The sequence below is a fragment of the Tupaia chinensis genome, unplaced genomic scaffold, assembly GCF_000334495.1.
Source record: "Tupaia chinensis unplaced genomic scaffold, TupChi_1.0 Scaffold148012_1, whole genome shotgun sequence".
NCBI lineage: Eukaryota > Metazoa > Chordata > Mammalia > Scandentia > Tupaiidae > Tupaia > Tupaia belangeri.
Genome location: NW_006207862.1, coordinates 994520 through 1005956, shown reverse-complemented (window position 1 = coordinate 1005956; position 11437 = coordinate 994520). Strand labels below are relative to the sequence as shown.

General features: G+C 40.2%; 1 protein-coding gene across 3 annotated transcripts in view; it reads right to left on the bottom strand.

The window, feature by feature from the left end:
• LOC102486210 (dnaJ homolog subfamily C member 9) overlaps positions 1–11437 on the bottom strand; it is a 90245-nt gene that overhangs the window by 2103 nt on the left and 76705 nt on the right. For all 3 annotated transcript variants that reach the window (XM_014584838.2, XM_006170068.3, XM_027768903.1), the window contains 4 exons: positions 5698–5804; positions 5391–5577; positions 2338–2405; positions 115–329 (listed from right to left, as the gene is read on the bottom strand). In XM_014584838.2, the coding sequence (XP_014440324.1) occupies positions 115–329; positions 2338–2405; positions 5391–5577; positions 5698–5804 (577 nt within the window). The remainder of the gene's footprint in view (positions 1–114; positions 330–2337; positions 2406–5390; positions 5578–5697; positions 5805–11437) is intronic.

Below are 11437 nucleotides of genomic sequence, written 5' to 3'. Positions count from 1 at the left end.
GAGTATTTTTATTTATCTTATACAAAACAAGAAAAGAAAAGTCAAGATAAAATATGTTTTAGCTATCCTAAATAAATAGACTTAGGGAGATAAAGACGTTAAAAACACACGTACCACTTGTTTTCGGGTGGTAAAACTTTTGCCAATGCTGGTAAGTGCTAGTTCCTGGTCCATCTGGGCCATGTATGACTTGAGATCATCAAGAGTTCCTTTCAGAGTAGTCTCTTCCTCAGGCTCCTGTGTTCCAAGGTCCAAGTCATCATCACTGTCCAAACATTCAAACTCTTCCTCATCCAGATCGTCGGAGTCTGAAGCCTGAGGGCCTGGCCCTACACAGACCCCAACACAGGAGGAACCACTTGGTAAATTTTTTTAGAGCAATTACATATAACAAAAGAATTAGAATATTACCCATAGAAAATGACTAATACTCCCTTTTTTGGGAGAGGTTTCTGCTATAGGAAACATGTGCTCACCACAAAGAGAGAGAGACAGAAAGCAAGAAATCACCCCTGAGGGAAATGGCCATGCCATAATCCCTTCTCCTCCATTCTCCTCTTGGGATTTTGGGCACACATGCACACGTGCCTGTCATGAGTCTAAGCCACCAGGTCCGGGACTCAAACCGTGGTCAACTACATGGGAGTCCAGCAACATAGCCATTATGCCAATTGCTGGTCCCAAGAAAGGACTAATACTCCTTTTAGGACAAACTACTTCGCTATTTTACTTTACTTACAAAGGTAATCCTGGCACATATTTGTAAAAAAGTACACATGCAGAGATAAAAGATTCGGCTTTAAAAAGGAACTCAATGAACTGCAATCTTAAAAAATTAAAAAACTACATAATACATGTATATTTTGATATAAGTATTGAAGGAATACTGAGGTATTGTCTCATATCTCATTCTCTCCTCAGAGCTAAGCATCTTTTAATAGTCGCTATGTGCTCAGACCTTTATCCATGCAATTCTGTACATATACATATACAATGATTATTTTTTCTAACTTGCGAGAGGATGCATGTGCTTGCTAGAAAGAGACAGAGAAACAGAAGGAGAGAGAGGGAAAGTAAGAAAGCATTCCCCCGCCATGGTAGGTGGTCACACCACAACCCCCTCTCTTCCATTTCTCCTTTTGGGATTTCAGGTGTGCACGCACACACACGCCTGTCTTTTTTTCCAAGCCAATGTGTTGGAGACTTGAACTGCACAGTAGGCCATGTGGAATCCAGCCACTTTAACCACTACTCCACTGGTTAACCCTATATAACAATTTTTTATGTTTGCTTGTTTTATATAATGATTTTTAATTGGGCTGGTTGTCTCTTCCTTATTGATCTATAACTATAGTAAGTCTAAAGAGGGAAAAATAATACACTATGGTAACCAAGGTAGATAGGCTAAACATATTCACTCACTCGACAAATATTGAAACAAACTTTTACAAAATAATTATTTAATTTTATTCATGGTCATTTTTTAAAAATGTACTTTATTGAACTTGATCAGAGAAAGACAGAGAGAGAAGGAAAGTAAGAAAGCAAACTGCCAGGTCTGGGACTCGAACCATGTTCAGCCATGTGAGAGTCCAGCCATCCTAACTACCATGCCACCTGCTGGCCCCTTGACAAATATTTAATTTTTAAAAATTAATTAATTTATTAAATTAAACCAGAGAGTGAGAGAGGGAACAAGAGTGTGTGAGAGATAGAAAGTGAGAAAGCTAGCTGCCAGGTCTGGGACTTTATCGCAGTCAGCCATGTGGGAGTCCAACACCCTTAACCACCGATGCCATCTGCCGGCCTCTTTTTAATTATTTATTTATTTATTTATTTATTTATCCCTCGACAAATATTTAATGAGCAGCTACTACGTTAAGCACTAACCAGCCTCGGGACCAGCAGTTAGCGTAATGGCTATGTTGCTGGACTCCCACATAGTCGACCACGGTTCAAGTCCCGGACCTGGTGGCTTAAACTCACGCCGGGCGCGTGTGCGTGTGTGCCCAAGATCCTGAGAGGAGAATGGAGGAGAAGGGATTGCGACGTGGCCATCACTCCTGGGGGGTGATTTCTTGCTTTCTGTCTCTCTGTCTCTGTCTGTCTGTCTGGCGAGCGCATGCACCCTATAGCAAAAAAACACTCTCAAAAAAAAAAAAGCACTAACCAGCCTCTATAAAAGCATTCAACAGGGCAAGAATTCATGGTTGAAGCAAAACAAAACCATGAAAGAGCAACTATTTTGGCTTTTGAGATTTAAATACTCCAATGCTCTAGCAATAGCCATATTATTTATAGTTTCAAAATGAAAGTAAACATCATACTGTAACTTACCTAAAATCTTATCAAAATAATTAAGAAAAGAATCTGCATCGAAAGTGATTGGAGCCTCGGAAGGTTCTCTGTAAGAATAAAGAACAAAAGATAATTTATTCTGAATATAGCTAATTGAAACTTTTTATACAGTGGTACCATTCTTAGGAAAACTACTAAGATACTATCTCAAAAGAGGTACAGCAAGGAAAACTATAGTTTAAGTTTTAAAAATCTTTATGTTTAATGGCCTTACAGGACAATAAAAATGGGAAAGTATAAAGAAAAGAAACAACTGTATTTTTTATGCACATGTAAGTTATGCTGATTTAGAAACCTACTCACTCTTTATGTCCCACAAGATACATCTAGCATTAGCAAAAAAAGTTATTTGTTTGAGCTAATTTAATGAAAGCTTATCCTAATAACTAAAGCTTAAAAAAGTAATTAAGAACATACTTTCCCTTATTCCTGTATTCTTTCTTTTTTTTTAGTTTTAATATAAGATGTGTGCACTCACTGGAGAAAGACTGAGAGACATAGAGGGAAAGTGAGAACTCCCCATCCCCACGGTGGGGAGACAGCCATGCATCAGTGCCCTCTCTTCCCTCCTCCCCTCTGGATTCTTGGCATGCACCAAAGTCCAGTGTGGTCTCCAGGCCGCTCGATCTGGAACTAGAACCACACAGTCAGCCATGTGGGATCTAGCCATCCTAACTTCTGTGCCACCAGCTAGCTTTATTCCTGTTTCCTTTCTCTCTCTCTCTTTTTCTTTTTTAAGATTTTCACCATAGAGCACATGAGCTCACCAGAGACAAAGAGAGACAACAGAAAGAAAGGGAAAGTGAGAAATCTTCTCCTGGGGGTAGAATGTGGTGGTGGGAGGGGAGAGATGGCCATGCCATAATCCCTTCTCCTCCATTCTTGTCTTGGGATTTTGGGCACGCTGGGTCAGGGACTTGAACTGTGAAGTTGGCCATGTGGGATCTAGCGCCTTAGCCACCCCACCATCTGCTGATCTTACTCCTGCTATCTTTTTTTTTAAAAAAGAATTATTCAATTTTATTATTATTTGATTTGCTATAGGGCAATTGTACTCACCAGGAAGACAGAGAGAGAGAGGGAAAGTGAAAAAGCAAGAAGTCAGGGCCAGGATTCAAATCATGGTTGGCTATTTGGAAGTCTAGTGCCTTAACCATCATGCCACCTGTTGGTCTTTATACCTGCTTTTGCAATGAGAAAATGCTGAACATGAGTTTTAATTTTTTTAAAGAATTATTCATTTAACTTTATTTTTTAAAATTTGACCAGAGAAAGACAGAGTGTGAACGAGAGCAAGAGAAAGTGAGAAAGCAAGCCACCAGGTCTGGAACTTGAACCATGGTTGGCCATATGGGAGTCCAGTGCCCTTAACCACCACACCACCTGTGGGTCTCAAATTTTAATCTTTTTTTTTTTTCTAAAGAATTATTTTTATTTAACTTTATTTATTATTATCATTATTATTATCCAGTTTGATCTGAGAGAGACAGAGAGAGAGAGAGAGGAAGGGAGCAAGCAAGCCACCAGATCCGAGACTTGAACCATGGTCGGCCATGTGGGAGTCCAGCACCTTTAACCACCATGCCACTTGCTGGCCCCTCAAATTTTAATTTTTTTTTGGGCCATCCCTATAAACTTGTAGTTAAGGGAGTCAGATCCCACATGGCCAACCATGGTCTGAATCCTGACCTGGTGGCTTGAAAAATAAGCTGGGTGCATGTGCATGCACATGTGCCCAGAGTCCTGATAGGGTGGAGAGGTGGAGAAGGGAACACAGTATAACCGTGCCCCATTGTGAGGTGCTTTTTTCTCTCTCTGTTTTTGTTTCCCTCTGGCAAGCATACTTGCCTTCTGGCAGACTTAAAAAATTTAATCTTTTCATTAGGCTCAAGGGCATCATATTAAAGATATATTTGCTATGCAAGCAATATTTATCTACCTCTTTTTGGTGTTATTCACTAAATGTAATTTTATATTTCTTCTGTTACTATTTTTGCTCTTGATGAATTCCTTTATCCCCTTGAGTTTACAGCTCCCACTCTGCTTGTGGGGCAGGAGATCAGAAGTCTGAGCTTGGGGCCGGCAGGTGGCGTGGTGGTTAAAGGCGCTGGACTCCCACATGGCCAACCTTGGTTCAAGTCCTGAATCTGGTGGCTTGCTTTCTCACTTTCCCTCTCTCTGTGTGTCTGTCTGATCAAAATGGAAAGTAACAATAATAATAAATAAAGTTAAAATAAAAAATATATATAAAAAGAAGTCTGAGCTTACTAAGAGCTAGACATTAAGCATCCAAAAGGTAGGAACAGCAGGTGGCATGGTGGTTAAGGGTGCTAGATTCCCACATGGCTGACCATGGTTCGAGTCCTGTACATGGTGGCTTGCTTTCTCACTCTCTCTCTTTCTTCCCCCCTCTTCCTGTCTGCTCAAATTAAAATACATACATACATACCTACAGTTAAATAAAGTAATTCTTAAAAAATAGAGGGACCAACAATTGGCATAATGGCTATGTTGCTGGACTCCCATGAAGTCGACTGCGGTTCGAGTCCCAGACTTGGTGGCTTAAACTCACACCAGGTACATGTGCATGCGTGCCCAAGATCCCGGGAGGAGAATGGAGGATAAGGGATTGCAGCGTGGCCATCCCTCCTGAGGGATGATTTCTCGCTTTCTGTCTCTGTCTTTCTGGTGAGCGCACGTGCCCCATAGAAAAAATCTCTCAAAAAAAAAAAAAAGTCCAAAAGATGCTGAGTAAAACTTAAATGCAAAGTACATGGTTTTCCTGCATGGTTCTAGATAGTGGCTTTTAGATCTGTTGAGTGTTCTTTCTGGATTACCTCAAGGACTGCAAAGGATCAGGCTACTAGAAATCTGACTTCATATAAGTGATCACAGTAAGAGTCACAAAAAGAGAGAAAAAAAATCATTTCCTCAACAAAGAAGAAAAGAAAAAGAACAGGAAAGGCAATGACTGAAAGACTTCAACATTTTGGTTATAACTATTTAGAAATTTATAATTAAATACCAATTACCGGGGCAGCTCTGCTCCCTTGTGGGTGGAGACTTTGGATATGAAAGCTTTCATGCTCTCTGAGACTTGACTTAAGTCATAGTTCTGATCCTCCTCCTCTTTGGAAATGGCCTTTGACTTTTTTTTGCCAGCAGCTTCCTGTAGTAACTGGTCCAGCTGATCTGGTGAGAGATCTAACCACTGGTCATCTGAAAAAAGAAAGCAAAATATTGCTATCCCACAATGCAGCTACTTCCAGGAAAGGACCCTGTGAGACAGTGGAATGTGTTAATTCTAAGTTTTTCACTCTATTCTAGCCCATCACTTACCATCCTCTTGGGGAAGATTATCTTCTTCTTTTTTAAGCTCTTCAATATTAATTGGTATTGTCTGTAACAAGGTTAGGATTTCTTCACCTGGGCTCATAGCAAGACAGCTATAAAAAAAGAAGAGTATTTCCTTTTAAGAGAGTCTATAATAATCATAATACAGTATTTTTAAAGCTAATAGGGATTAGCTAGTCTAATTTGCTTTTTTTTTTTTTTGTCACAAATAGGACTTTTTATTTGTCACTATTAAGTCTAAACTTTAAATAGATTCTTGGCTTAGTGGTTCATATCCACCAGCTCATTCAACTTTTTTTTTGGAGAGGTTTTTGCTATATGGCACGTGCGCTCGCCAGACAAACAGGGAGAGACAGAGAGACAGAAAGCGAGAAATCACCCTCCGGGGGGATGGCCACACCGCAATCCCTTCTCCTCCATTCTCCTCTTGGGATCTTGGGCATGCACGCACATGCGCCCGGCATGCAGCTCATTCAACTTTGGTGCCCATCTCATCCCCAGTAGCTTTTCCAGAGTTACTACCTTCACCATGAAACTCCATGAGTTTTCCTAATTCGAACTTGTGCTTCTTCAGCATTTTTACTTTTCTGATGAAGACATCATGGAGAGGGTAGATGGATTGGCAAGACTTTTCTGTGTCTTTTCCAATGCTGTCTGGAATCAGTTTATTTATTATAGCCCTTTTTTCAAGTCATTTGTCTGTACCTCCCAGGTCATGATTTCCATCATCTTCTGGATTTGGTGAATCTGCTGATGCTGGGCATGAGAGCTCTTTCATTCTGATTGTTGAGTTTTTTCGTAAACCCAACACAGAAGAGACAAAGCAAATAACCATTGATAGTCTTGACACTGACATGAGCTTCAACCATGGTCTGCCATTTTTTGACCATGGACACATTTTGTCACGGTGAGATACCTGCCATGGAAGTTAGTCAGGAAGTTTTTGCCCTGAACATCCTCAGTAATTAGCTTGAATTTCCTAAATGCTACTTCATAATTTTGCAAATCTGCAAGGCTCACTTCAAACACATGGCCCTTAAGGCCATTAGATGCAATTTTGGTTCCTTGAAAACTATTTTGTATGTTGAACATAGCAGGTGCTTTCATGTCATACCAATCATCTCCTACCCATCAACTATTTTTTCCTTGTCTCCCTTTTTGCTGCCTTTCATAAGGCACTTTTTCTTGCCAACCACCATGGTGCTACTCAGAGAGCCAACTTCACCAGGAACTCTATTTTAATTTGTTTTGTTTTATTGCCAGAGGGCCTGTGTGCTCACCAGAGAGGAAGGGAGTGAATCAGAGGGAAAAGCACCCTCTAATGGGGTGTGGTCACACAATAATCCCTTTTTCTACATTCCTCCAACGTACTGAGATCCCGGGCAGGCATACACATGTGCCTTGCATGTTTTTCAGGCCCCTGAAGCTAAGATTTGAACCATGGTTGGCCATGTGGGATCTGGTTCCCTTAACCATAGGATACATGGCTGGCACCCAGTAACTCTGATATAGAAAGAGCTCAAACAAAAATGGCTTTAATTTGGGGCCAGCAAGTGGCATGGTGGTTAAAGGCGCTGGACTCCCACATGGCCGACCACGGTTCAAGTCTCAGACCTGGTGGCTTGCTTTCTCACTTTCTCTCTCTCTGTGTCTCTCTGATCAAACTGGAAAATAATAATAATAATAATAAATAAAGTCAAATAAACTAATTCTTAAAAAAAAAAATGGCTTCAATTTAAGAGGATGTCTCTGATCAAACTGGAAAATAATAATGATAATAATAAATAAAGTCAAATAAACTAATTCTTAAAAAAAATGGCTTTAATTAAAGAGGATGGAGGCACAGAGACCTACCCATTTGCCTTCTCTTTTTGGCTCTGCAGTAGACTCCATGGGACACCATTATGAACCTGCTGATTTAGGTTTTTTTTTTTTTTTTAAGAATTATTCATTGAATTTTATTTATTCATTCATTTACTTTAATTTGACCAGGGGGAGACACAAAGAGAGAGAGAAAGAGAGAGGCAGAAAGTGAGAAAGCAAGTCACCAGGTCCAGGACTTGAACTGTGATCGGCCATGTGGGAGTGTTCAGCGCCTTAACTATCACACCACCTGCTGGTTCCCTGATTTAGTATTAATACAACCCATTTAACTTGTATATATATTTTTACATGGAAAAAGAAGACCCAGACAAAAGTGTGAATTAAAATCAATCCAGCATATAGTATGTGCTATTTTAGCTTTAAGTACATTTTCTTATTTCATCCTCTAATTACCATTACAAGGAGATAATAATCTTGTTTTACAGATAAGAAAACTAGAGCTCAGAGAAGTTCTATAATGTTTGCAACCTCATTCAGTTAGAACAAAGGCTTGATGTCAAGTCTCCTGATACTATTTTATGCTCCTCCTATAATAATATGATGAGGAAATATGCCAAATTTATGGATATCATGACTGAGTTCTCCTATCATGGTAACGTGGCTTGTTATTTAGATGGAACAATTTATATATCTAAATGGAACCCTGCCTTAAGTAATATTTAGAATGGAGCAAATCAAGCTGTATAACGGACTTCCATTAATAAACATTTTTATGCCATGCAAGATCATGTGGGTTGATAGAAAATTGTCCCTACTCCACACTATGTAACATTACCAGGATAAAGAAATACAAAAATTATCCTAGTAAAAGGCAAAATATAAACTCATTCAGGAATATCAAATGATAAGAAGAGTCATAGGAAAAGTTTAAAAAAAAGAAAAAGAAAAAGAGAGATATAGCCCAGCCATGACGGCATACAAGTAGCACTAGTGCTTGGAAGGTTAGTAGCCACCTGGTAGGCTTGGGTCCCGTTCCCAGAATTCAGTATGTTATACATATTTTTAGTCTAAACGTGTGATTACATATATACATTTAATGCAAAAAAATTAAAATAGTAACATATTCATGTATTTCTTTTAAAAGTATTGGAGGGCCAGCTGGTGGTGTGGTGGTTAAGGCATGTGAATCTGGGCTCACTGACTGGCTCAACTCCTGGGCTGGCAGCCTGAGAAACTTACCACGAGTGTGTGTATGTGCCCAAAATCCTGAGAGGAGAATGGAGAAGAGATTGTGACATAGCCATACCACCTAGGGGGTGATTCCTCTCTCTCCCTCTCTTTTTCCCTGTCTCTCTCTGGCGAGCACACTTGTCAAGAAAAAGAAGAGTAGGAAGGGGAAAAGGAGAAAGAGGAGGAGAAAGAGGAAGAAGAAGAGGAAGAGAAGGAAGAGAAGAGAAAGGAAGAAGAAAGAGGAAGGAAGAAAAAAGAAGAAGAAAAATAACAACAAATAAAAGTATGGTAGATAAAGCTGTTTCCTCTGATGGCCACCACTGTTTATCCTAATCATTTCTCCTACTGCCCAGAGGCGTGGCTTTCATGAATATCCCTCTGAGCCTCAGTGTGTGTTCATGATTCTATGCTGTATTTGGTGCTTGTTCTCTTTTTCTGGTCTGTTATTTCCCCCAAATATCTGAATGCCTTACTCTGTCACTTAAGGTCTCTTCTCAAAAAAGAAAAAAAAGACCTCTGTGGGAGGACCAGCAGGTGGTATGGTGGTTAAGATACTAGACTCCCATATGGTGGATTACGGTTCAAGTTCTGGACCTGGTGGCTTGAAAATCACACCAGGCACATATGTGTGTATGTGCAAAATTCTAGGAAGAGAATGAAGGAGAAGATGTGGCTGTCCCCCTGGGAGGTGATTTCTCATTTTTCCTCTTACTGTTTGTCTCTGGCAAGTGCACATGTCCTATGGCAAAAACTTTAAAACAGAACAAAACAAAAAATCCTCATGAGAAAAATCATTCTTTTGGACCCTCAGGTGATATAGTGGGTAAAGTGCTGGACTTCCACATGGCTGATCGAGGTTCGAGTCTCAGACTCGGTGGTTTGGAAATCACCCTGGGCATGTGTACGTGCATGCCCAATATCCAAAGAGGAGACTGGAGGAAGAGGAATTGTGGCATACCCATACCCTACAGGGGGAGGGGAGTGATTTCTCACTTTTCTGTCTCTCTCTGGTGGAGCACATGTGCCCTATGGGAAAAAACTTAAAAAAAAGAAAAAGGAAAGTGTTTTTTGACCAACCTATCTAAAAGAGCAACCTCTAACTCCTTCTCCCCATGCACCGCATTTTCTTCCTCGCACTTATCACCATCTAACATCACTGTATAATTTATTGTCTTTCTCCAATACTAGCATGTAAGTTTCATAAGGGCAGGGACATCTGGGGTTCACTTGGATCCCTAGCACCTGGTACAGGGCTTGCCACATTGAAGGTGCTCAATTAATACTTGTGAATAAATGACTAATACATAGTATTTTGTGTATTCTAAAATTTTTTATGTATGTGTGTGTGACATATATATGGCATTCATATTGTACATATTTACAACTTGCTTTTCTTGCTTAACATTATGTGTATATATTTTTTTGAGAGAGAGAGAGATTTTTGCTATAGAGCGCATCCACTCTCTATAGAGACAGCAACAGAAAAAGAAAGCAAGAAATCACTCCCTGCGGGGATGGCCACGCTGCAATCCCATGTCCTCCATTCTCCTCTCAGGATTTTGGGGCATGCACGCACATGCATCTGGCATGAGTTTCAAACCACTGAGTCCAGGACTTGAACTATGGTCGGCCATATGGGAGTCCAGCATCTTAACTACTACACTACCTGCTGGCCCCGTAATGTTATATATATGTATATATTTTTAAGAATTATTTTATTTAACTTTATTATTATTTTTTAAAAATATTTCCAGAGGGAGCAACAGAGAAAGAAAGAGGGGGAAAGTGAGAAAGCAAGCCTCCAGGTCCAGGACTTAAACCACAGTCGGCCATGCGGGAGTCAAGTGCCCTTAACCACCACACCACCTGCTGGCCCCATATTATATTTTAAAAATCTACTTATTTAGATTGGTTGTGACAACTAACGAGTGGAATGCTACTGCTATTTACTGGTAGAGGTAGTAAATGAGAATTTTTTTTTTTGGAGAGGTTTTTGCTATAGGGTGCGTATGCTCACCAGGAAGACAGAGAGAGACAGAGACAGAAAGCGAGAAATTACCCCCCCGGAGGGATGGCCACATCACAATCCCTCCTCCTCCTTTCTCCTCTCAGGACCTTGGGCACGCACGAACATGCACCTAGCATGAGTTTAAGCCACCGGGTCTAGGACTCGAACTACATGGGAATCTAGCAATATAGCCATTACACTAACTGCTGGTCCCGTAAATGAGAAATCTTGAAATAGATAAATGTATATTTAGTTAATCTCAGGTTAACTATTGGATAGTAGTCTACCATACAAATATATTGCAATTCATCTATCTACTATTTTTTTCTGTAGAGAAATTTTTTTGCTATAGGGTACATGTGCTCACTAGAGAGACAGAGAGAGAGAATGTGAGAAATCACCCCCCAGGATGATGGCCACAATGCAATCCCTTTTCCTCCATTCTCCTCTTGAGATTTTGGACACAAACACACAAACCTGGCCCGGTTTCAAGCCGCCAAGTCTGGGAATCAAACTACAACTGGCATTGTGGGAGTCCAGTGCCTTAACCACTATGCCATCTGCTGATCCCAATCCACTATTGATAGATACATCAACTGCTTGTAATTTTTCATTATTACGATCTCTAACATTATTTAGTATTTAGGAGAGGGAAATTGTATG